The sequence below is a fragment of the Ornithodoros turicata genome, chromosome 8, assembly GCF_037126465.1.
Source record: "Ornithodoros turicata isolate Travis chromosome 8, ASM3712646v1, whole genome shotgun sequence".
NCBI lineage: Eukaryota > Metazoa > Arthropoda > Arachnida > Ixodida > Argasidae > Ornithodoros > Ornithodoros turicata.
In genome coordinates this window covers 4,483,253-4,509,504 of record NC_088208.1, presented here as the reverse complement: position 1 = coordinate 4,509,504, position 26,252 = coordinate 4,483,253, and the positions used below count along the sequence as shown (strand labels likewise).

Here is a 26,252-nt window from a genome sequence, read left to right as displayed (position 1 = left end):
AGGCAGGTTGACGATGTGTTTATTGCTGTAAATGAGATAAGAATGATACGAACGAGATGCTCATCACACGAGGGGGAGGCAGGTCATGGCTCATTGTCGTCTTCAGCGATGGGTTCAACAAGAGGAAGGGAGGCAGTGGCACTGCTCCAGCTGCACTCTGCCCTGCTTCCCTTTTCCCATTTTGCCGGCTTCATCCCACTTCCCGTTTTCGCATTCTTTCTTTTGGTGTGACGGCCTCCACACCGTGACATTATGGTGCCCAGCGCAAGTGGAAGACTCAGTTTAGTGCCAAGGTTGAAATCATCGACGCTGTGAGCAGGGGCGAAAGGAAGAAGGATGTTGCTGCAAGGTACAGCATTCCAGATAATTTGCTGTCTAAGATTCTGAAATCCAAGGACAGCATCCTTGTGGCTGGCACCTCGGGGGCCAGCACCACATGGAAAAGACTCAAGCTTGCAACATACAAAGACGTGGATAAGGCAACTTGCACATTGTTCATGGGGATACTAAAAGCGATAAAAACCCCCAGTGCGAAGGGACAACGAAAAGGACAAAGGACGAGACAAACACCTTGTCCTTTTCGTTGTCCCCTCGCTTATCGCTTTTCGTATGGATCACCAACCCGCCCAGATTTTAACTTTATCTCATGGAGATGTTGTCGAATAGAGTTCCACTTACTGGTGCCATTGTTCAGCGTCAAGCGATAAATTGTGCGAATGTGCTCGGTTCTGATAATTTTAAGGCCAGCAGCGGTTGACTGGAAAAGTTCAAGTGGTGGCACGCGATTGTGTCGAGGGCTTTGTGTGCTGAGGCTGCATCTGCTGAAACCTCGGGGGCTGCATCGTGGCTCGAAGAGCGGCTGACTGGCATCCTAGAAGAGTCCGCCCCGCAAGACTGATCAAACAACGCGATTTACAACGCTGATCAAACAGCATTGTTTTATCAAATTTTGTCAAGGTGTACCCAGTGATGGCCAGTAGTTTACTACATGTAGTTAAACTACCTCATTGTAGTTAAAAAGTAGTTATCAACTACTTGCAGAAATGTAGTGCAACTACTAGTTAAACTACTATTTCGAGTAGTTAACTACAGTAGTTAGGTTACTGCAGGCGCCAACTACTTCCGATGTTGCCGCAAGCTTTACAGCATGACTGTGCTTCTGACTTTTACTTTGAGCTACTTGTTTGATGAGAACGGAGGTGCAGAGCAATTGTGTCGTGCGTGTGTACTAAATCTTCACTGTTAATGCTTGTCTAGTGAAGCCTCATTTGCTGCGAAATAATTCCACAACTTAGTTTATCGAGTAGGCACAGAAAGAATCCCGACACAAGCTTTGTATTTGACGATCGTAGCAATGGCTTGAGCCAAATTTTGCCGCAGCCTGCGCGTGCGCTGAGGAGGATGTGACATCCTTGCGGAGACGCGTTCAGCTCGCAGCAAGCAGCAAGCTCTTTTATACAAGAGACAGGCAGACAAGAGACAAGTGCATAATATACAAGAGACAGGCAGTGGACTTGACGACAGTATGTGAATTATGCGACGTAGGCACAAGAGTATATTTTAAATATTAAATAAAATTATCACTGCTTGTGCTTCATATTTAGGTGTCCAAGAACACTACAAGGAATTGGTGTGGAGAACGTCAAGTAGTTTTAGATGTAGCTAAAATACATTGCAGTAGTTAAAGAAGTAGTTTTAACTACTCCCCTGGAAAGTAGTTGGACTACTAGTTAAACTACTCCATTTCAAAGTAGTCAGCAGTTATAGTTAAACTACTGTAGAAGTAGTTAGAGGCCATCACGGGGCGTACCCTCGCGCTTAATAGTGAACGCTGTGAAGGCGGAAAACAAAACAAGCGACGGTTTTCTGTCTTGCTCTGCGTAAACATGGACGGAAAAATACAGGCGTGTTCCTCTAGTTCTTGGGAAGAGCAAAATCCCGCACTGCTTCGGAGGAAAAAGAATCCCAGCGAAGTACTCACTCAACAGCAAAGCGTGGATGTCCCGAGGGATTTTTAGGGACTGGGTGATGGACTTTGACCACGACAAGAAGGACACGCGCGTGTGTTTGCTGCTCGACAACTGCTCCGCACATCACGTCAAGGACATGAACCTCACGCGCGTAGAAATGTGTTTCCTTCCCCCAAACTGCACTCCCCTTATCCAGCCCTTTGACCAAGCGCTAGTAAACAGCATGAAGTGGCTACCATGCAGACCCATCGATACGCTACTGCTGATCACTTGCTCCGAAAGAGAAACGAAAGTGCACGCAATCCAGGCTCTCAAGATGCTCGCAGCAGCCTGGCACAGTGTGGAATGCGAGGGTGGTCGTCAGTTGCTTCTACAAGGCGCGATTCTACAACAGATGCAGCGAAGAAAATGCGGACGCCTACGAGTTGGAAGAAAATGTAGACACTGTGGCCACATCTGCTCTTGTCCACCAGTGGCAAGCGCTGAGAGAAGGTGGCAGCATACCCAGAGACATTGAGCTACAAGAGCTTCTTGGCTGCGGATTTGTCTACAGAAGAATTGCGCGAAGAAGATATCGTCGCAGGCCTGCAGGGCACGGCAGACGATGGCAGCGACAACGACGGCAGCGACACCGAGGAAGTGCTCTCCACGCCGACGATGCGCCAGGTGCTAGACGCGATAGACGTGCTACATCGGTACATGGAGTGCAAAGACAATCAGGAGGCAGCACCGGGGACTCTCTCAACGTATGAAAGGAGGCAAAAGTCTGGTCTGCTGTGATCACAACTGGATGAGCCTCTAACTGATGACTGTGTATCCACTCTTAAGTCGCAACTTGTTTCTTGTCCCTCTTCCAGTGTGGAGCTTCTGAATTTAGTTCCACGCCTTCTTTGACCAGCATGCCAGTCAGCCTTTCAAAACAGCACTCAACTATTGCAGAGTGGATCTTTCACGTGTCGTTTCTACCGATTCCCTTTCTCGACAAACAAAATATGCTGCCACCACATATACCATATTTGCTCGATTCTAAGGAAGGATTTTTAAAATGAAGTTGCCGAAAGGGGGGTGTGGTCCTTACGTTGTGGTACAGAGAGTTTAGGAACACGATTTGGAGCGAGTGAAAATCCTGAAGAAAGCAAATGCACCAAAGGAACATATTCTTTATTTACTAAAATTACTTAATTACAGCTTCACTTCAGTTGTCGCCGCTATCTATTGATGAGACCGCTTCGACGAGGCTCACAGTTATAATTGTTCCCGTAGTGAATGCATCGTCTCGTCGGGCTTGTGGATTCAGGAAATTTGAAATATTCGAAGATATTCAATTTATCCGAAAGCCACGAATACAGAATCATTGAATCGAATGCAGATACTGAAAATATTCAATTCATATTCGAAATGTCGAGTATTTGCATAGCCCTAGTTGTATGTGATGTAACAAGAGCTACATAAGCTTCCCAGGCGGAAATTTGAGTTGGAACCCAAGTGAGTCCACCTGAAAAACAAGATGGTTCCATTTTGTTTCCCAAGTGGTTCCACTTATTTTTCAAGTGAATCCACTTGGGATTCCAGCTCAGTTTTTTGACTGACTTAAGATGTGCCCGTAAATTAGTAAATAATTATTTTTAGAGAAACACTCACATTGAACAACATAATAATCTGTTTCAGTTCTTCTGTTTGACCCCAAAAGCATCGTAGACAAGCCTCTCTACGAAGGTGAAATCACAGAAGAAAAGGGTCGTGCAGCCAGGGCAGCAATATTTGTTCCGAGTGGCAACCACGAAACACCATCTGGGCTCTACTTTCTCAACTGCTTGCAGGTTGGTCTCACTTGGTTGTTCCTAGGTTTGCACAATTTTTTGTATTTCTGAACATTTTGGATAAAAATTGAATGGCGGGTTTCTAAGCAAATCAGATGTGAGATATCAAATATGTCTAATGTCAAATATCAGTTCTACTGTGGTAAATTTGAGGAATGTGTTTCAGTAGTAGCAGAAAGCTGGTCGAGTTGGTGAGGCATAATTCAATATCAAAGGCAGTGCACACAAAACACGCGGAAAATGTAGACACTGCAAGCAATTTTACTGCAACTATTTTTAGGATCCGGGATATCCCAGGATCCCGGTTGTTTGACATCCCGAAATCCCAGGATTCACTCTCATCACACTCTCTCCTAGATCTCTTCTCATACACACACACACACACGCACACATACATGCGACACGAGTACGAGGCAGAGGGCGGCTGCCTGGGGATATGAACAGTTGAAGTATGGCTGTCTTCGAAAAAACATGCGTGTTTGAATGAGAAGAAATGCAGGAGAGAGTGAATGCGTGTCCCAATATTCAAATGAGGCTCCTAGGCAAGTCGTCAGAAAAAGCAGATGACAGCGTGGTCGAATTGGTTGAGGCGCTCAACCAGTAATCGAGAGACGTGTGGTTCAAATCCCGCCTCTACCTGGCTTTTTTCGATGGCTGCCATACTTGAACTGATAATACATGTGACACCAGTAGATAGAGAGTATCAATAGTTAGTCAATGCATCTAAGAGGCAGCAGGAACTCTGTTTTGACAGTTTGTATGAGCATATATTTACGCATTTACAATGCAGTTTCCAAAATTCTGTATTAGTTGCGATGACTTTGGAGCCCCTTGGTCCAGCAGTTTTCAGGGAAATATTGGGTTAGGCCCTGTGTTTGCTAATTTGGATCGGGGGGGGGGGGGGGAATATTTGGAGTAATCGCGTATAACCCCAAAAGGTCAGGTCCTATCTATGTATAGTAATTAACTGCTGGTGGTCACGCACTACAATATGACTGCTGTGCAGAATGACTGCAACTTTTTTCAGTGTTCTTGTTCTATTCCTCCATCAGGAGCTCTATTCTCTCGAACCACAGGAGGGAGAAGAGGATGTCCAGAGTGAGCCTTCTACCATACATGTAAAACACTTTTACTCATACTTTTTTTGCAAAATGTTTCTTGTTGTGTAACGGAGATTACATTTCTTTCCTTCGGGAGCAGCTTGAAAGTGGAATGCTGTCATCAACCCCATTTGGAGCTCTTGTGGCAGAGCGTACAAAGTTTGCAGTTGTGGAAGATGGAAAGACGGAAACTTTGCACCACAGCAGACTGGGTGTGTTAGGCTTCAAAGAAGTTCAACAGGTACATTCGCCTTCATACATAATGGGCTTTAGCTCAAAAACTTTTATCAGGATATTTTTAAGTCGGAGCCCAAGGTGCAGTCCACTACAGTTTTTGTTCCAAAGTAACCGAGTCTGTGCTCCAGAGTCGAGAGACATCTTCTCGCTATCACTCGAATCATGGTCTTTTCACACGAGGTCATCTTCGCCATCCAAGTTCTGCTGCCTTAAAGCTAATGCTGGGAGATGCCATGTCAAAATGATCCAATCATAAATGGTTATTTGCATAAATTTCATGGACAGGCATCACAATTTCTCCTATTGACACCGTAGAGTCAAGTTTCCACTTCATATTTTGTTTGGCCGAGAAACTGTCGCCTGCCGAGAAACTCCAAGTGCCACAAACAGGGAGAGCCACATGTGTGCGGCCATACTTGGACACATTGCCCATTACTGTTTTATTGCTCATCCTTCCTTCTGCTCACATTAAATGATTTCTCTTCAATAATTAGTTGACATATTCCTCCTCTTCCTAAAATACATACATGGCTGAGCCTCCGTCGCTCATTTGTGATATCGTGTAGAGATACGGGCTGATGGTGACCTCTGGGTCGTTGTGCATTAAATATGGGAACAGCAAATAAAGACCCAGCATTTGGGACGCCGAGTTGGGGTTGCATTAATTACGAGAGCATAGTTACGCGAGTTAAGGTTATGTTTATTGCTCCGGGGTTCAATGAAGACCCACCAGCATCCATGTGTCTTCTGCTACCTCTTTTGTCCCGTTTTTTTTACCGCTTGTTACTGTTCTCCAATAGCAGGGTTCAAGTTTTATGCAAGGTACTAAAGCAGATCAGAAGAACAAGCATTGGTGCTTGTTGGGAATCACTTGCTGAGAATTTACAAGTCCCAACAAACAGAGAAGCTGCATTCGTTGGAATAGTTGGTTGAAAAAATTGGCAAGTTTCTGGCAAAGACACATGTTAGGCAAATTATAATACTGTGTGCGGTGGCTTGTGGACGGCGATGAAGACGTGCTGCCGCGCTTCACTGCACGTGCCAGCCAGTTCTACCAGCACCGTCCGAGCGTGAGGCCACCAGGATCTGCCCGCTGGGACATTCTATCATCGCCGGTCACGACTCATGTAGAGGAACCCCACCTCCTCTACAAGTGCAATGCCACTAATTCGAACTGGGAGGGGACTGAATATTTGCTCGAATACAGCAGAGTTCGAACTAAAGGGAGCGGTTCTAAATGAGGGCTTGATGTGTTCATAGCACACACAAGCCGGCACGGCACACGGCTTTGTTCCGAGCCCCGCGATGGCGGAAATATAAGGGACTCGTGCTTTCTAGAATACTTATTTTCAGGCACGCGTGAAAACAACAGAAAATGATATTATACGCGCTTCCAACCACGACGACGCTATAAACGTTGTTTGCGAATTCGAGCCAAACCAAATTGCGAACCTCACGAACGCAAATATCACCAACGCAATTCGAGATAATATCGAATTGATTCCTTTTCTTGACTGTATTGTCAATGGGGGGGGACCTCATCCTGTTAAAACAGTGAGGCTTGCTTGCTTTTCCGACGACAAGTGGCAGGCATCCGTGCAGGTCACGTTTGTGCGCACCAGTAACTGTGATCTGTTCCTTTTTCCTCTGGCACTTTTCTGAGAAATGTTTTTATAGCTAAGTAAACAAAACATTTAGGTAACGGTGTAGCTGATATGCCAGCAGCTCGTAGCCGGCGCTCACGAGCCAATACGTAGTCAGGAGTCGAGTGCGGCCGGGCAAACTTGTTTGAATAAACTGTTGCATGTGTTCATATGTTAGAATTACCGGAAATTTTCCCCGATCGAAACAAACATGGCTTTGCTGGGACCCGAGCGTCAGTTTGAATTATCCGGAAGTTTGAATAAAGACGACTTGGAATTTATGGGATCGCACTGTACTTCCATGAATTTTAAAGACTGAATGATGCAGAGGTTTTCTCAGTACATGGCTGAACTGGCTTTCGTAAACTGCCTCGAAATAAGTTTTTTTTTCTCCCACAATACAGTCATCAGGTCTTCAATTGATTTTACATTCTCGATCTTTCTTGCTTCCCCAAACAGAATATATCCATTGATGACCTGAGTGAGCATCATGAATTTTATGTGTGTGCTACATTTTCCCATGCATCCTGCATGGTGCTGCAGAAGTACACACCAGTGGTTCTTAGCCAGGGTCAGCGGATGCTGATCTGCATCAACTACTTGATGTCTACCTACTTGATAAAATACGCCTTCTGGTCCTGGGGCTTGTTCGATGGTGCTTTGTGAAGCTGTGAACTGGTCTAACTTCTGTCTGCAAAAGTCGGGAGCTTGATGCAAAGAAGTCTCGCGTAGAATGCTCTTTCTCCTCTTGTTGTTGCATATGCCATAACAACTGTTAGTTTTGGGAATTGAATGTCTACTCAACGTTAAAAGTCCATTTTACTTTGGTCAGCCTTTCAATATAGAGAGATCCGCTAGTACCGTAATTTCACGCGTATTAGCCGCGGCTTATGCGTGATTTTTTTTTCTCACGGGCGCTCTGCGGCTTATCCACCGGTGCGGCTTATCTGATGACTATTTTTTCCTGGTATTTTTCCCATACACCAGTTTTAACGAAAGGGCCGACAGTGTCTCTGGAACAGCACCGCCCTGCCAATGCACGAACAGTGCGTAACAGGGACGGGTCCACATTCGAGTAGATTGATCTTCCTCGTGTGTTCCCCCAAGCAGCTTTAATGAAAGTGGTGACAGTGATTCACGTCTTCTGGAAGACCACTGACCCATCAATCCATGAAAAACTCCCAACAAGGGCACAATCCGATCTTGGTAGAACTCTAGAGCTGACCTCCTTTGCTGCCGACCCTGTAGTATGGATCATAAGGTTTATGGCCTTCTCTATGGTCTCCTTTGTCTCACAAATCAGTCGTCTTGTATTGCCCGCGGCTGATCTGTGAGTGCGGCTTATCTGCCAGAAAATTTTCGAAACGTTCCTAAAAACGCGTCCTACAGCTTATCTGCGGTGCGGCTTATACACGTGAAATTACGGTATATAATAATTCTGGAGCTCTAATACTTTTGTGTTTTGATTTTAAAAAATGATGTACTTACGTTTTTTTTGTGGAATAGAAGACACGAGCAATTGCTGTCTTTCAGTAGCAGGAAAATAGTGATTTGCACTGGAGCATGAGTAGTCAGCTTTGCTTGAAAGATAACCAATTTCTTCCAGTTATTGGACATGAACTCCCATACACTTCCATGGCTGAGCATCATGTGCCAGGACTTCATGGCATCATTTCTCAACGGTACCTCCGAAAGGTACGTGTGGCTGTTTTTTTCCTGGTCCTCCACAACATGTTGGACGGCGGCCTCATGTAAATCACTCCTATGTTTGACTAGATATGAGGAGCAAACAGCTCTTGATTACTTAAAGATATGGTCGTATCCGGAAACCCCATCTATGAAACCGATACCACCGCGTTCGGCCTGCAATCTACCTGGCTAAGTTTTTCGTCCAAAAAGTGTTTGGATATTAAAGGAGCCCAGAAAGCCATCCAAAACATTTTCTGTTTCTGGCAAATTACGAAAGGATGTAACTTGACATGACAACTAACAGAAAAAATTCTCTGTACGCAGTATTTTTCTTGGAATAAAACGCCCCCGAACGTCGGTGCGTGCGTTCCCACTCGACTCGTTCTGCAGACCGAAATGAGGAGGAGGATTGTGATGTCGTCAGGGTTAAAAGGGAGATTGCGCTGCAATCTGGGTTGGCACTTTTCTCACTCTTTTTTTTTTTTTTTCTGCTCCCAGTTCTCTCTCTGTGTAGCAGACGACACCTCTTTAACCGAGCAAACCAGTTAGCGGGTTGCACTGTGGTGATGTCAAGACGACACTGGCAGCTAGTTGCAGGAGTTGCCACCGTTGCGCGCGGTCGCGATTTTCAAAATTGAATTCCACGATATGTATGCATCTGTCGAGTGAGTCACTTCGCAAGGTGCATTTTAGCAGCCAGGTCAACAGCTTGGTTTGAAAAAATGAAAAAGTGACCGAAGCACTTTCTGTGCCCCTTTAAATAAACAAATGTTAAGGTACAGTGCTGCATCTGAGGCCGCAGATGCTCCGGTGGCGTGAAGTCATTCCCTAAGTGGAGATTGAGAGCACGGTGCTCAGGGAAGGAAAGGCAACATCCAGACGCCCCATAACTCTATCAGACGGCATTCCTTTTCTCAAGGTCATGCCCTCATTGGTTCTGACGGAGTGACGGTTGTTCCAGAGAAGGACCTCTTGCACACTCTCAACATCCATTGTCAGCACTTGTCATGTATTCTATCGAATTACAGTCAAACTATTTCGCGTGGGATTTTCAGGAGGAATAAAATGACACTGTAGTTTGGAAATGGAATGGATGCGATGTCCCTTTAAAGGGTACATTTTGGAAGATGTTGTTCATTACACCGTGCCCACATAATACACGGCACGCCGTAATATTGTGGGGAAAAAGTAATTTTCTCCTCCTCATATTAGGCGAGATATAAGCCCTTGAACTCAGGCACTGACATGAGAGGAGAGATAACTGTGACAGTTTCCATTGGTAGTCATAACCTCTCTAGCACTTCACCTTTCTTAGCCACGGGAGCTTCTGTACAAACGGCATCAGTGTTTGTGTTACACTTATCCGGCAAAGCCTTCGGTTGAGGCAGAGTATCCCTTTAAGTCTTTCGCTGCTGCTCACAGTCAAATTGAATGCGTGATGGTACATTAGATATCCCTTTTAGGTTAATTAGACAACGTGCAGACATGTTTATGAAGATAGACCAGGGAGGGCCAGGAGAGTTCATGACAAAAAAGGGACAAAAGCACTAGCTTGACACAACTAGCAACAAAAATTTACTTGTAATGTTTCTACACCTTTGTGGGCATCCTCACCAAACCAGAAAACAAAAATAGTACCAGCCGTTTATGTTTTTGTTATGCTGTTGTAAGATTCTGGTAGAGGCCCCCTGTGACTGTTCCAAGTGTTGTTATCAGCATGAATGTGCCAGGGTTCTAGAAATTTCCATACCCCCATTTCCATGTTCACATTTGTTCATGTTCATGTTCACCATGTTCACACGAACCCATATGTTCACATGCCAAAGTTTCTGCACCTTCCCCGTTAAAGGAAGGACCTGTTTTGAAAACGTGTTCAACCTGCTTGGTGCGATGATTATCTACCGGTAGCTTCCTTATCTGTTGTTGATATTCTTTTAGTGGAGTGGCCTTTTCTCTTCCGGTTTTGCCTATATATTTTCACATATGTCTTCCTCCTGAAAACAACGGGCGTGTTAAGCAGGCTCCCTTTCCCGGGTTCAGATATTCAGCTTTCTTCCGTCGTCTGCATTCTGTAAACGTGGCCAAGGCGGGAGAATTGAAACCGCCAATCAAGCCTGTTGAAACATAGAAATCTTAAGGAGTATGCTAGAAGGAAACCTCCGAAACTGGGACGTAAGGGCGGGAGGAGCGCCATATTGAATCAGCTATTGTTGCCGCGGCGCATGCTAACAAAGAAATCCAGTAAGCATACAGCAAACATAACGCCAAAAATGTTTTTGGAACAGTAACACACCGCCAGAACTCGTGAAACCGTAAGATATATGAAAACACATACACACACACACACACGAAGAAACAGACACGACACGGACGCCACATGGGGACGCCGTCTCCGCCGCTGCCTCAACCAGCCTTGACTACAAGCCTGGATAGGGGCGGACACTGACAAAATATGTAGCCGACGGAAGCAGAGAAGCAACCGAGCAAATGTTGCAACAGTTTTTGGAACTGTGGCTGCTTTCACGGGCTGGAAATACACGACGTTTCCTCGGCTGATTCAATATGGCTGCCTCCGAGCGCATACATTGAGAGAGGGAAGAGCCCCGTTCAAGTTCTTTGCTCTCCTCCGATCCTCCTCCCCGGCTTTCTTTCTAGCCTCTCTCTCAGTAAGATTTCTATGCGTTGAACGGTGCGCACACCGAAACGTGCATCACGGGCCAGAAGTGGTACCGCTTTTCCCTATCATGACAGGGGCGTGCAGGGTGCACCCAGGAACGCGCACCGGATGTTGCTTTTGAGCTGTTAAGTGACCCACTGACAGAGGGAGCGTTCCACCAACTTAACGCACCCATTGTATGTATTTCCTATGTCTGTTGAGGATGTACGAAGCATGTTAAACCTTCTCGGCATCTGCATCGCGTTCAAACATTTTTGAACTCTCTATAATTAGGGAGTGACTTTTTCTGGTTAGATGCCTTTCTCAGATTCGGGGGGGTAAAAATCGGGCGCCATTTTTAAATCTGTAATTCGGGGAGAAATCGGGCGATAACTGTGCCTTCGGGTGTTATCGGGTGTTTTTGTTTCTCCTCTCGTCTATTAAGTCATTTCCTAATCTCTCTCTCTTTGTTCTTTTGTTGTTGTCTTTTGCGAGATTGTGACATTTCAGCGGTAGTCCCCGAAGGCATAGACAGTGTTGACACACATGGGTGTATTGCTGGGAACGTAAGTGACCCATCCTTACAGGTGTTACGCGTGGCGACCTTTGTTCATCTTCAGTGGAAACGTCACTTGAGGATTTCATAGTGATTGGAATTCGGGGAGAAATCTGGTTTAACCCGAATTGGTCGGAGGTCGGTTCGGGGGAGAATAACTGGGCGGAATCGGGTTTAACCCGAAAAAGTTACTCCTTAACTATAATATGCTGCACCACCCCAAGGACTTTGTGCCCCACATGAACCAATTGGGTGTTGTATACAGGGTATAATGCAAACAATATGACGCATACTACATACAGGGTGTCCCAGAAAACGTGTCATTAAATGATAATAAAAGAACTACGCCACCTAGAATCATGCGGTCAACAGCATTTGTTCTTACTAGGCTTTTGCCAACTCCGAATGTGAATGTCGTGTATCGTAAGTTTAATTATGTAAATATTCGTGAACTGACCTTGGATATTTGCCAAGTGAAGGTCACTTTTTTACCCCACCAATATTCATTCAAGTTCATGATGATTGACAGTGACATTCGTGAGCTATCCCATTGGAAAAAATAGCCGAATATCATGCTTTTCGTAGCACCGAACCATAACGCGCAACGACTTTTTGAGCGCAATCGATCTCAGTCCGACGAAAGGAGGTTCCAAACCCAGCCCACAGAGTGATAGTTGAAAAAGTGACACTCCCTGAAATTGGGAGAGGAAAAGTGCGATCCCAGCGAAAGTCGGACGCGATAAGCCATACCTGTGTTATATCTTTCTGCATTGCAGGTGTGGGCTTGGCTTTCAACCTCCTTTCGTTGGACTGACAAGGATTGCGCTGAAAAATTTGTCGCGCGCTAGCTCCGTAGAGCATGATGTTCGGCTATTTTTTCTGATGGGATAGCCCCTGAATATCCCTGTCAATTGTCATTAATTTGAATAAATTAGACACGCTCTTCACATTGGTGGGGTAAAAAAGTGACCTGTACTTGGCAAATTTCCGACTTCAGTTCGCAAAAATTTACGTGATTAAACTTGCGTTACACGACATTCACATCAGGAGGTAACAAAAACCTAGTAAGAACAAATGCCGTGGACCGCATGATTCTAGGTGGCGTAGTTTTTTAAATTTAAATTCAGTGCCAAGTTTTCTGGGACACCCTGTAGGTGAAAGTGGAAGAAATTGGGCCTCTGGACTAAGAAAAACAACAACAACAACAACAGATAGGGAAGCTTCCGGCAGGTAATCATCACGCCGAGCTGGTTTCCAGAGCTCTCTTTCACGTTGCCTGCTGGATAATGCGAACCGCACAAGTCATGTAGCAGGGCCGTGAGTTAGGCATACACTCCTACAGTGATATCCCTCGTATAACGATTAAATTTGCGATTGCCGACATCGTGATACGCGTGTTTTACCTTTTACCTGAAGCCTTCGAAAGTAGCGTTGTACTATTGTTGTACACGTGCATTATACATAGAGCCTGAAGTTTTCGGGAAATATTTTTTTCTAAATTCAGGGGGTAAAAATCGGGTAAATAAACGTGCGCACTAAATTCGTGCGAATTCGGGTGAAAAAACTTCCAGTACGCTAAATTCGGGGGGAAATCGGGCTCAGTTACTCAAAGTAACTGTAGTGGTTTGGTACAAATGGTGATGTAACTGCATTTGCTGCCAAACAAGTAAGTTAGTGCATTCCTACAGACATCCAAGTGAGGGCAATTTGCCAGGCAAAAATCGGGTTTCACCCTAAAAAGGCAACCTTCAATTCGGAGTGCAAATTCGGGGAAGAATCGGGTAAAACCCTAAAACTTCAGGCTCTAATTATACACGATACTCATAGCTCTGCTGCGGTATTACGGGCCGAAAGGCAACGAGCTGCATCGATCTACATAAATGGTGACAAGTAATGTCGTACAATAGTTGTCCTTCTGTTAGGGTTGAACACAAGTAGAGCTCAGCAAACTTACGTTAGCCTCTTCCCTTGTTACCTTTCAGTGTTGGAAAAGGAGGGCATGAAAGCGAAGAACATGATGATTCAAGCTCTGACATGCATGTGGATGAAGTGGAGCAAAAGGTCCGAGACAGCCAGAATGAGAACACCAGAACTTCAACAACAACTACTACAGTCAATACTACAGTGTTTGGAAAGCTAGAAGACTTTGGTTGGTTGTCCAAACCTAAAAGAGAAATCTAGACATGACCATGTATACTATCTCATTTTGTTAAATACATGAAATCATCCATTTTAAGAATGTGACAGCCCTCTTTTTTTCGTGCAAGTTTTTTCTCTTCTTTTTTTCTGCAGCACTTAAAACTTGTCCTTTCTTCTTGAAAGACACATTTTTATTTGGCTAACAGCTACGCTGCTAGAATGTTTGAAATGTTGTACATGTGACAAAAGCACAGCTCTCTCTCAAATGCTGTGATGTATTGAGGAAGAGAACGGTCAGGAAGAGAGGAATCCTCTCCCATGACCTGATACAGCCCTAGAAACCGAATACTTTTGGCTTATAACTTGTACTCATTTCTTAAATTAGTCCCGCAAAACTCACTGATTTATTTTATTTTTTCTGGGGGGGGTCAGAGACAGGAAAACTGAGAAAAAGATTAAGTGCGCCTGTTCTGGTTTGGTTCCATGCTTCTTACATGTTGCGCATACATTTCTTACTAGATATTCCGGGGTACCTCCATTGCAGCGTAGTGGACAACACTGGGTCTTAAAGAGAAGTCTGCTACGGAGCTGACACACGCAGGGTTTGTACAGGCTCTCAAAATCAACACACTGCGAGTGATGCGGAGTTGTAAAGGCTTTGGAGGAGGAGCCCGCAGGGATGCAGTAAATAAAAGTGAAGTAGCAGATGAAGCAGTTAAGCATAGAATGACAAAGAGAGTTAAGAATTGGGCTGTTCGGTGGATCGTGATTAAAAGCGCTACAACAGTGCAACGTGTCTGTTATTTTAGCTCTCCGGCACTGGGGTTTTAGCGCTTTTAATCTTAAACACAATGCAAGCCTCAACATCCAATCGAATACTTCAGTTGAGTGATGGCAGTTGAAGAAAAGGCACCAGCAATGGGATTCCAGGGAGTAGTTAGCATGGTGTAATGGTAGCATCTCTGACTGGGAATCTGACAGGGTGGATTCGAATCCCACTGCTAGTGACTTTTCTTCAACTGCGCCCTTTGGGTTTGTTGTGATGTCCGATTGTCCGTTGGACACCTTGTTGCGCACACACAAAGGCATCAGTGAAATGGTTGCGGCAGCGTAAAATACAATGCTGGAGAGGCTGAGACGATGCGTCTTCGCGGTTGACAGAAGCAACGATGGGCATACGACGTAGAGGAATCGCAATACAGTCTGTGGCAATGCTATTTCGAGTGTACAAAATTAATGCGCAGCATGTAGCCCGTCCCCGGGAAATCTCCCGACTTTTGAGTTCGTCGGGTTGGCAGGTATGCAAAGGTTTGAGTCTAAGGAAATCCTATGCAGCAAGTGCAACAACAAGTTTATTGTGAGATCCAGACTGCCTGACTAAAACAAACAGTATTGGTGCTGCGTCAGACCACACCAGACCCAAATACGTGCCTAATCCCCACCGCACTAGGTGCGCGATTACATCAGAAGACTCAACGTCCTGACAGTGGATAAACAGATGTCGGAAAAACCATGTACGATGCTCGAAGGACATGTCCCAATCAGCAGCAGATGAAGGCAGCTCTGCATCGCTGGTGACATGCGGGAATGCCAAGACATCAGCGTGAAACTGTACAAAGTGCCTCTCGTCTTCAACCCTTGAAGCGGCCTGTGGGAAACATTATCTAGTCATAGAAACTGATACTTTGTGGACAAGGAACATTGTCAATGAACAATGGCATTGTATGGTGAAATATTATCAGGGGCTTCACTTGCAGCAGGAAAAAAAAAGTACGCTTCATGTCATGGTCTATAGCTGTTTTTGGCTTCCCAAGTTGAAGACATGGTGAAGAAATCTGAACACTTGGTGCTACTATGTGTTGGATGAAACAATGAATGCATACCCGAAGAAAAATCAGTTGGATGTCAATGTACAGCAGTGTCAGGCGTTACATTGTTCGGAACTCAAAGGAAGGTTTGAATAGTCTTTGAGGATTCTTAAATACTGTCCTTAGTATATATTGTACAAGCCTGGGGGTATGGAGGCGGTGAGCAACTCACAGAACCCCTGTCTTCCGCAGAATGCAGTTTGAGAATCTGTGATCTGTGTGAGAATATCCAGCGAACCATTAAGGAAATGTTCAGGGAGGACCTGCAGAAGAACCAATATTTGGAACAGAGCCTGTTTTTCTGGACACCGTCCTCATGATAGCCCAACTAGTCCTTTACAAGTAAGGTGGACAACCTGCGTCCTTGAGGAGCTTTTTGTTGGGGTGTGGAAGCGGTTTATGTGAACAAATGCATCTTTGGAACAAAGCAGGTTAGAATTAGCGGCTGTGTGCGGAGGTTTCAGAAGCACGTGGGTTTTAAAAATATTTTTGGTGTATATATTTATAGTCTTGTCACACAATAGATGAACAAAGTACTGGCCATGCAAAGAATAAAAGTGTTAATTGGTGCACTTCTTTAACTAAAAAATGTAGTGCCATTTGAGGGGTGCACTTTTGTGAAGAAAATCTTGAGTTGGCGTTCAAGGTACAGTCCATTACCGTTTCCCCCCCTTTGTTCATGCAAATAGTAACATCGTTTATATGTAAAGAATGAGAGGTCCGGAGGAGTTTTTGCATAGTGTTTCTAGAGGGTCTTGTGGGGGCAGCTTGGTGGATTCTGTGGTGAAATCTGTCGCACGTGGATCTGAGCCTGGTTTCCAGTATGTATGGTTTCCATGGTTGTGGTCACACCTTGGCGAAGAAGAAGCTCGGAGGGAAGAAAACTTGACGTAAGGGGCACGGACAGAAGTGCACAGGCATTGGGTTCTGCGAGGAAAAAAGACTTCGGGCTGACCATCTGCATCGGCTTCGGGTTCTACTGCACCAGAATCCTGCATCTGGCACGCAGTATTGCTTGGATGCTGGCATTGCGTTGTCCGCACCGAAAGTTACTTCTGCTGGATCTGCGTGCAAGGTGCCCCCAGTAAAGCTTCTGCTTACAACCTTGTTTCACTCTGTGTCATGCTAGCTTCTACGCGAACTACCCCGAGGGTGTCCAGTGTAGTCGGTGTGAACTGACCCGCTGTCACGTACGTTGACTCACGATGGTATGTTGCGAAAATTGGGATGTTAAAATGTTTGGCTCTTGAGAGCTTATCGAAGGTGTCTGTTCTGTGTCATTTGTTGTCTGGTTTGACCAATGTATTGCTGCATCCCACGCAGTATATAACTTTGGAGCTTGTGTATGTGACTGTGTGGTTAATGAAATGGGTTTAACTAGTGGCCTCTGACGCAGTTTGAGTGTCAAACATGTTTTGCAACATGGGCATGTCCCATTGTACGGGGGGGTGTTTTTGCTGCCTTTCAACCTTACTAACAAGTCTGCTAGATTTTTGCATGTGCTTGTATGGGGTAAGTGGGGTAACACTCTCTTAAGGCCGTCATTGCTTTGGTGGTGAGCACCTCCACCAAAGCAATGACGGCCTTAAGAGAGTGTTACCCCACTGTGTGTATGCTACCCCACATGTATGCAAGGTATGGCTCTGACGTTTGGAAGCCCATTGGAATACCTAGTGACAGAGTTCACTTGACGCACGTGAGGGTCTTTGCAGTGCTCAAGAGCGTTATGTTTTGGTCCATTGTGAGGACCTTATGGCAGAATTTGGTTAGAAGGGAATCTGGATAGTTCCCTCGGAAAAGTGTACTGCATAATGTCTGTTGAGTGAACAAATTCCATTTAGTCTCACAGACAGAAGTCATTTTTAACACCCTGTTTTCTTCCTATAAAACTGTAGGCCAGTAAGATGCATCATGAGAAGTAATTCACACCACAGAGTCCCAATTATAGCAGAAATTGAATTTAAAATACGCCGCCATAAGCGACCGTGCGCAACGGTGGTGAAGAGCAGTACCAGCTGTGATCTGCCTGGAACCTCGCGCTGACGCTATAAGGAGAACGCTCGCTGATTGGCCTCGAGAAATGTTGTCTGCTACTCCTTTGTCATCTGCTACTCGGCTGTTCGGGGTTCCGAAAAAAACTTTCTCCTGGCTCGGTAATGCTTCAGCCGCTCCTTCTATCCCCAATTCTCCAGGAGAACTGGCAAAACAGGTTTACGGCGGCAAAGGGACAAGGCGCTGACCCTCACTAACCAGAATGAGTTCTCCTTATAACGTCATCGGTGATGTGGCATCATACCTTTTCCTCCTCGTTATACCCAGAGTGGCGAGTTAAGGGTGAACGCGTGGAGCCACGTTTATGTGCCAGGTTTTTTTTTCTGGGAACCAATTTGCTCACATCAAAACCTTTCACACTATTCGGTAAAATGACACACACACTTTCATCAGACACTTAAACGAGTACAGAGGGCCATCCAAAAAAATTTCAGATGACATCTGATGAAAGTGTGTGTGTGTCATTTTACCAGATAGCACGAAAGGTTTTGATGTGTGCAGTTGGTTTCCCAGATAAAAACTCACATAAACGTGGCTCCGCGCCTTCACCCTTATTAACTCGTCACTTCAGGTATAACGAGGATGAGGAGGTATGATGCCACGTCACCGATGACGGTATAAGGAGAACTCATTCTGGTCAGTGGGGGTCAGCACCTTGTCCCTTTGCCGCCGTAAACCAGTTTTGCCAGTTCTCCCGGAGAATAGACGAGTTCAGAAAATCCCAGAGTGCTTAGCGTCGCTTTGAACTGTGGGAGTTTACTAATACCAAAGAAACGGGTGGCCTCCAAACTGTTCCGATTTCTCTCGTACCGGTCCATTGTCCACGACGTGTCAAGGTCAGCGAAAGCGAAATGTGAAGGATTATTCTTCGTTCTCCCGCTCAGCAAGCGGCCAGGATGCAATGCGTACGCAAAGAGCACTGGGATTTTCTGAACTCGTCTATTGGGGATAGAAGGAGCAGCCGAATCATTACCGAGCCAGGAGAAAGTTTTTTTTCGGAACCCCGAACAGCCGAGTAGCAGATGACAGCGGAGTAGCAGACATTTCTCGAGGCCAATCAGCAAGCGTTCTCCTTACAGCGTCAGCGGGAGCTTCCAGGCAGATCACAGGCTGGTACTGCTCTTCACCACCGTTGCGCACGGTCGCTTTTTGTGGCGTATTTTAAATTCAATTTCCGCGATAATTATGACTCTGTGGTGTGGATTACTTCTCATGGTGCATCTTACTGGCCTAATTAACAATTTTATGGGAAGAAAACAGGGTGTTAAAAATGACTTCTGTGCTACTTGAATCTGAATTTTCTTGGATGGCCCTCTGTACTCCTTTAAGGGCTACTTAGGTTTCCAGACACTGACCGCTGTATTCTTGAACAAGCCTCGACTCCAACGAGTGGAGGAAAGTGGCGCTGCTCCACTCGAAGAGCCCATGCGTTTCATGAACCCGCTTTGGGGATTCCTCCGCCTAGGCGCTCCTCGAGAAACCGTTCTCGAATAAAGCTGTAGTCTCGTCCCCAGCAGTCTTTCGGGACAACTCGAAAATGTTAATTATCCTGCTTAAAACACACTTATGGCATGAAAGATAAATGTAATTCTTTACTTTATTTCAACCAACGTGCATTACAAATACAAACACAAAGGTCTGCAAGTGTTTGAAGAAGGGTGCAGGTGTTTCGAACAGGGAAACAGACTGATAGGTTTCCTAGTTTTCTGGTCTGGCAATTACAACCACAACGGCAGCAGCTAGCTTAGGGCCAGTTCTCACCTGACGACGCCCGACGCGACGTCGTGAGCTGGCGGCGGAAATAGACGCGCATTTCCAGCGTTGGGAGAGGAAAGACGTCGAGCCAAAAAATTTGCCATGCCGGTCTCTTTCACGACGTCGGCGGGAGTTGGCGAGAATGATACACTGGCGTCCAATAAGGTGCCACAGAAAGGCCACGCCTCCTGATTTTTCGTCTGCTTTGGACGACGGAATGCCACTGTGGTGGGAACATGAAAATCGCGCGTGCTGAACGGGCGGCGGAAATGCGCCTCTACTTCCGCCGCCCGCTCACGACGTCGCGTCGGGCGTCGCCAAGTGAGAACTGGCCCTTAATGGCATGGTCACCTCGTATCAAATAATATGAATGATGATGTCACTGCTTGTCACTCTTCTATTATGTTACAATATGTGGCGTGAATGACTGTTTGTTAGCGGATGGGTACGTTTACCCAACGCCTTGAGGGTAGCTATAAACAATCAAACAAACAAAACGGATTTTACAACAACATCCCGAGCAAAGAATCGGGGAGACCATTCTTCGGGAGTCACCGCGAGCATGTCGTACGAACTTTTATGGCCCTCAATCGCGCTCTGCCTAAACGGTGGAGCCTGATATCCCACCCAACAAACGGAATTCGTACTATTGGAACAACACTGCAAAAAAAAGACAAAAGAAAACGAGAGAAAAAAAAACATTAATGGAAGATTTGTTGAGCCGTTTCGTTGATAGCTGGAGCAGGGGTTGGGCCAGCTTGATACAGTATAAAGATTACGGAAAAACATTGAGGAGGCACATCAGATGTTTATTTTTTTAGATGTCCAGTCAATGCACTGTTTCTTTTTTGGCACCACTTTTTGCATGAAAACATCCTTCAAACACACCTTCTTCGTGCTAAATAGCGCGACAGAAGGAAAATCTATTACACCTCGTCTTGAAAAGTGTGCTTGCGAGAAGGTGTGGGATTTTTTCCACAACGCGGCACGCCGTCGTTTCTGACACATTCACAATGTCTCCCGTGGCAGTTCGAAAAGTCCTAACGCCATAAAATCACATGACGACGGGCAGCTGTAGCACAGGAGGTAGAGGTAGAGGCAGCCCACGATTGCACACATTTTCCTCCACTGGCAATGTATCCAAAAGGCTTCGTACGGTTTTCTTCATGAAGCGGTACCGTATACCATATGAGGAACTCGTGATCGTCAAAATGGTCAAAAGGAGTTTGATGGCCCCTTATTGAACGTTGTCGCTCAGTGGTAATGTTGTCAGCACCCAGTTAAAGGCCATCGTGGCACAAAACGCAGTCGATAGACGTAGCGAACGACCTGTCTTCCGCCATGACACCAGCCAAACTCGAGTTGAGGAGCGTTCTCGAGGTAGCACCGATGTTACCTCGAGATTTTCGAGGAATGCACGGAGGAATTCCTCCACTCGAGGAGCGTTTCGAGTCAAGGTCGATTTATGAAGCGCAAAACCGGCCTCGAGGAGCAGCTCGAGTCGAGTCGAGGCTCGTTCAAGAATACGGCGGTGAGTGTTCTAGGAGAATTCATGCCAGGGTTATAAATCGCATCGCACCTCAGGTGGAGGTGCAACTTGACACTCAGTTCCGTGAGAAAGCAAGGACAGAAGCAGTGCCAAGGGCTCCCCACCATAAAACAAACAGCCAATATTTTTCCTTTTAATAACGAAATAGTGCCATGGTATTACAGAAGGAAGGCACCCCACCTAGAAGGTGGCAGGGGAAAGGGTATGTAGGTCAAGTAGGTATAGGAGTTCACAAAGGCTCTTATCAATGGCTACAGACTGCTGGCTCACGGCAATGGCACTGGATTCTAACAGGGTCTCGTGTCGTCCGGTCTCTTTTTATGGGGGTGTGTGTACTCCCTCAGGCTCAAGGAAATGATACCTACATCTATTTCGCCTAATTGTAACTTGAAAGTAACTGGCTACTTTTCTGAGCACTTACTATTCTACTGAAATACTTTTGAAGTTTGAATATTCGGTACTCTACTAATACTTTCTTTCCCAGAGTGACTTGTACGAGCCCTTTGCAGACGAAATTGGTCCTAGGAACTCAGTTCGTAAACCTCAATTTAAAAATAGAGGATAGAAAAGAGCTTTAAAGAAATTCTTGTTTTGCACCTTTATGAAATCCATGTAAATCTTGACTCAGGTGCATACATATCTTGATTTGTTGAATAGATGGGTTCTAATCTAAATCATATTGCATACAACTACATTACATTTTCCGAACATTTGAAATTTGCAATTTTTAGATGCAATTTACCTAATATTAGGCTCCACTCCACCACCAAAGAAAGACTATTTTCGATGCACCGCATTTATTTACTGCACACAAAAATTGAGTGCAGTCATAAACAAAACTTTTACAGTGAACACAATGGCAGTAACTCAGAACTCCTCTCCGCCTTCATCATCCGCTCCCTCGGCGGAATCGATGCCAACCTCCTCGTAGTCTTTCTCCAATGCAGCCAAGTCTTCACGAGCTTCAGAAAACTCTCCTTCCTCCATTCCTTCGCCCACATACCAGTGGACAAAAGCACGCTTGGCATACATCAGGTCAAACTTGTGGTCCAGACGTGCCCAGGCTTCCGCAATGGCAGTGGTGTTTGAAAGCATGCAGACTGCACGCTGAACCTTAGCCAGGTCACCACCAGGAACAACTGTCGGGGGTTGGTAGTTGATGCCGACCTGCACAAAGATAATGGTCAAGTGAGATAGGCACATTTACACACATTCCGTAGTGCCTGCACACAGGAAATGTGAAATAGCAAGATGTCCTCTGCATGGTTTTGCCCCAGTGTCACCATCCATATGGACTACACGGTGCTCAGGAATATGCAGGTGCACCACCCTCACCAGTCGTGACTGGGGACGGGGTTTGTGTACGACACCACGGCGGAGGAACACCGAGCAGATCGGCTCGGCAGCCGTCAGGAAGCGAGAGGGCTCCGTCGAAACAGAGCCACTCCACGCAACCGTAACAAAACAGAGCCACTCCGCGCAACAAATCGTACAAACGGCTTACCTTAAAACCGGTTGGACACCAGTCCACAAACTGGATGGAACGCTTGGTTTTGATAGCTGCAATGGCAGCATTCACATCCTTGGGTACAACATCACCACGATACAGGAGGCAGCAGGCCATGTACTTTCCGTGCCGAGGATCGCACTTCACCATCTGATTGGCCGGCTCGAAGCAAGAGTTTGTGATCTCAGCGACTGTCAACTGCTCGTGGTAGGCCTTCTCAGCGGAAATGACTGGAGCGTAGGTGACAAGGGGGAAGTGGATGCGAGGGTACGGCACCAAGTTGGTCTGGAACTCAGTCAGGTCAACGTTGAGGGCACCATCGAAGCGCAGGGAAGCGGTGATGGATGAAACTATCTGACCAATAAGGCGATTGAGGTTCGTGTAAGTGGGACGCTCAACGTCCAGGTTTCGGCGGCAGATGTCGAAGATGGCCTCGTTGTCTACCATGAAAGCGCAGTCGGAGTGTTCGAGGGTGGTATGGGTGGTCAGGATGGAGTTGTAAGGTTCCACAACAGCGGTAGAGATCTGAAGGAGACAGATGGAATAGCAACACATTGAGATGCACAATATCATCAGAACAAGAATCCACAACCTTATTTGCAAGGTGGTGCCAGTTGCTAGCAGATATGCCACTAGTGTAGATACACCCGCAACTTCAATACTATACGCATATTTCATTCAGCGTTTCCAAGTTCTTAATGCAAATACTTCCAGAGAAGCATACACCCTAACGGTGGAAATGTCCTCCACATGGTTTTACCTCAATGTCACAGTCCGTATGGACTACATGATGCTCAGGAATATGCGGAGATCAGCCCTCACCAGCATATAGCTGGGGAGACGGTTGCTGTAAGATGTCATGGCCACGGACCACTGAATGAGTCAGCTCCAGAGAGCCATAGGAAAGCAAGAGGGCCTTGCCAAAGGCATTGGCCACTCTAGGCAATCCAGGACATCAGCTTGCATCCCCTCCCCAAACATAAGCACTTCCAAATGCTAGCAAAGCTATACCTGAGGGGCTGGGTAGATGGCAAATTCCAGCTTGGACTTCTTCCCGTAATCAACGGAGAGGCGTTCCATGAGTAGGGACGTGAACCCAGAGCCAGTGCCTCCGCCGAAGCTGTGGAAGATGAGGAAGCCTTGCAGGCCCGTACACTGATCCGCCAGCTTGCGGATGCGGTCCAGCACAAGGTCGACGATCTCCTTGCCGATTGTGTAGGGCGGCAGGCAAGGGAGTCTTTGTCACGATGTGACTATCACGACGTCGTGGGAACGCGTCTCGCCTAAGTTGGATATGCGTTAATTTTCGCTCAAGTACAAGACAGTGTACAAGACAGTGAAGAACATGGTCATCGAAAAACTCGGTGATTGAAGAAAATTTCCCCCCTGCGTTGTGCGCTGTTCGTTGTTTGGACGTTGCGAGAACGAGCCTCCATGGATTACGGTAGTGTGTGTTGTATGATGAACGTAGGCACGCCTTCAAAGACGCGTAAGTGCTGAATTGAGTATTTGTTCGTGCTATTTATTGTTTCGTGTGGTTTCTCAGTTCCATGAATACTCACACCTGTGCAAGTCATTTGAAATAACTTTTCGTTTTTGTGTCTTGCTATTTGTCATAGTTTCACACCTACTGTATTGTTATGTGAACAATAAATTTTCACGAAGAAACCACACCGAGTGTATTTCTTTTTGCAGCCACAACTTCTTTCATTCTTCAACGTAACTTTCATTAGGAGCAACGGTTTTGAATGTTACTACTCATTAAAAAAAGTGCATTGGCAGGGAGAATATCAGGGTGACTTCAGTGGGAAATTCCATAGTGCAGCACGTTGGCTCAATGGGACGCAAGACTGACCTCGAATGAATTTGTATGGGTGCTATTCAATGTGTCTCGAATAGACGAGTTCAGAAAATCCCAGTGCTCTTTGCGCACGCATTGCATCCTGGGAGCTTACTGAGTGGGGGAACGAATAAGAATAATCCGCTGACCTTGACACGTCGTGGACAATGGACCGGTAGGGGAGAAATCGGAACAGTTTGGAGGTCACCCATTTCTTTCGGATTAGTAAACTCCCACAGTTCCAAGTGACGCTAAGCGCTCTGGGATTTTCTGAACTCGTCTATTGGGCCCCATTGACTTCTACAGAGGATTTTCATTGAGACCAATTAAAACACCAGTTGTGTCCAATATAATATTTGTTCCAAATCATCTATTGGGAATTGGAATTTCAGTTGATTTTTTAATGGTGTTTGTCTGAAAGACGTCCAATTGAATTCAATGAGTTTTTCGGAAAATCTTCAATGGGACCATTTCTAGCAGGGATGTGTCCAACTGCGAACAGAACCGACGAACTGCGCATGTAGCCGTGCTATATAAGGATATTTTCACGCATGCGTAATCGTTCTAAACTCGGAACCGTCATCGGCGTCTTTGGTTTTTGACTAGGTTTGGCTATGGCTGCTGGCAAAAGTAACGTCAGTTCCGCTATAAACCGGAACTGACGTTTACTGTACACATTTGCGGCGGCAGTTTGGATCTGGATTGGCATGAAATTTGGATGTTTCGATGTTTCAAGCTGTTCGAGTGCCGACATATGTCTGAAAGCGTCTGAGCATATGTCTGACAGTTCCCTTATAGAAGTCGGCCCAGGACGCACATTCCCCCAGGGCGTCAGTCGTGACGTTGCCCACCTACGTGAGGCCGACAACGGCAAGCCCTTTCACCACCCACCACCACCACGCTGTTCGAGTGGGGGCATGTGACCGAGCAGAGAGTCGAACCGAAACGTTTATCGGTTCGGTTCGGGTTTAGGTTCGACGATAAGGGTTCAGTTCCGGTTCAGCTCCGGAAGGCAACTATACTGGTTCGAACTGTTTTTTTTTTTTTTTTTCAAACGGTTCGGTGCGCGAACCGGTTCAGGGGCCACGGGTGAGAATGAAGCACAACAGGCAGGTTAAAGCACACTTCCGTTTGTGTGGTACAGTAGTTGAAGTGGGCAGGAAGACGTCAACGGTCGTTCAAGATATTGAAAGATTTTGCGCGATATGAAAGACAAGACTAGTAGTGGCGATAGCAGCATAACCATAAATTACCGGTTTGGGTTGACTACCCCTGCACGTAGTTCATGTCGCGGTGGTTAACTTACCCAGTGGGTTGTTTGCAGAACCTCGGCAGGAATATGACAGTCAACCAAGCCTGCTAACTTGGCCTAAGTCATTTAGTCATTGATAATGATATATTGATTACCAGTTAGGAGATGCGAGTACACGTTAATCAGCAAACGACGCTTCATGGTAGTTGGATTGGAATGGTGCGGTTCTGAGACCGTGGTCTTTATGTAAAAGGCCCATTATCGTTCATCACTGACCGCCGCCGCCCTACCACAGAGTGAAGTGTACGTGCAGCAAAAAGAGAGCACGGGCAAGAGCAAGTGCAAACAAAGAGTTCGAGTCATTTTCGACCAATTCGCGATTTTAAATACGGTCAGTGTGGTTGTTTTTACCTTCTTTATTTCAAATGCACAAAGAAAACCAGGTTGGTATGCTCTTTTGTAAGTTCACACACGCATGTTGGCAATTTATCCTGCAGCGTCGTACACACGGACGCGTGCTGTATTTAGGCTCAGATAGTTTGCTTTCGCTATACACGGCGCAATAAAGAACAGAAGGAGAAAAGAAAAACGAAGAGAAAATCTGAAAGACCGAAAGTCG

General features: G+C 45.9%; 2 protein-coding genes across 5 annotated transcripts in view; one reads left to right on the top strand and one right to left on the bottom strand.

Moving 5' to 3' along the window:
• LOC135366411 (WD repeat-containing protein 75-like) overlaps nucleotides 1–13,917 on the top strand; it is a 61,719-nt gene extending 47,802 nt beyond the window's left edge. For 3 of the 4 annotated variants that reach the window (XM_064599093.1, XM_064599094.1, XM_064599092.1), the window contains exons 7-11: nucleotides 3,639–3,790; nucleotides 4,843–4,908; nucleotides 4,991–5,131; nucleotides 8,377–8,465; nucleotides 13,654–13,917. In XM_064599093.1, coding sequence (XP_064455163.1) covers nucleotides 3,639–3,790; nucleotides 4,843–4,908; nucleotides 4,991–5,131; nucleotides 8,377–8,465; nucleotides 13,654–13,852 — 647 coding nt within the window. In that variant the 3' untranslated portion in view covers nucleotides 13,853–13,917. The remainder of the gene's footprint in view (nucleotides 1–3,638; nucleotides 3,791–4,842; nucleotides 4,909–4,990; nucleotides 5,132–8,376; nucleotides 8,466–13,653) is intronic. The other variant, XM_064599095.1, reaches the window with a different exon arrangement.
• Nucleotides 13,918–21,814: 7,897 nt separating this feature from the next.
• LOC135366409 (tubulin alpha chain-like) lies at nucleotides 21,815–23,747 on the bottom strand. The gene is made up of 3 exons (XM_064599091.1): nucleotides 23,553–23,747; nucleotides 22,539–23,066; nucleotides 21,815–22,201 (listed from the first exon to the last, which is right to left on the bottom strand). Exons 1-3 carry the CDS (start codon nucleotides 23,619–23,621, stop codon nucleotides 21,902–21,904), a joined length of 897 nt encoding a protein of 298 aa, XP_064455161.1. The 5' UTR covers nucleotides 23,622–23,747; the 3' UTR covers nucleotides 21,815–21,901.
• Between the last annotated feature and the right edge of the window lie 2,505 nt (nucleotides 23,748–26,252).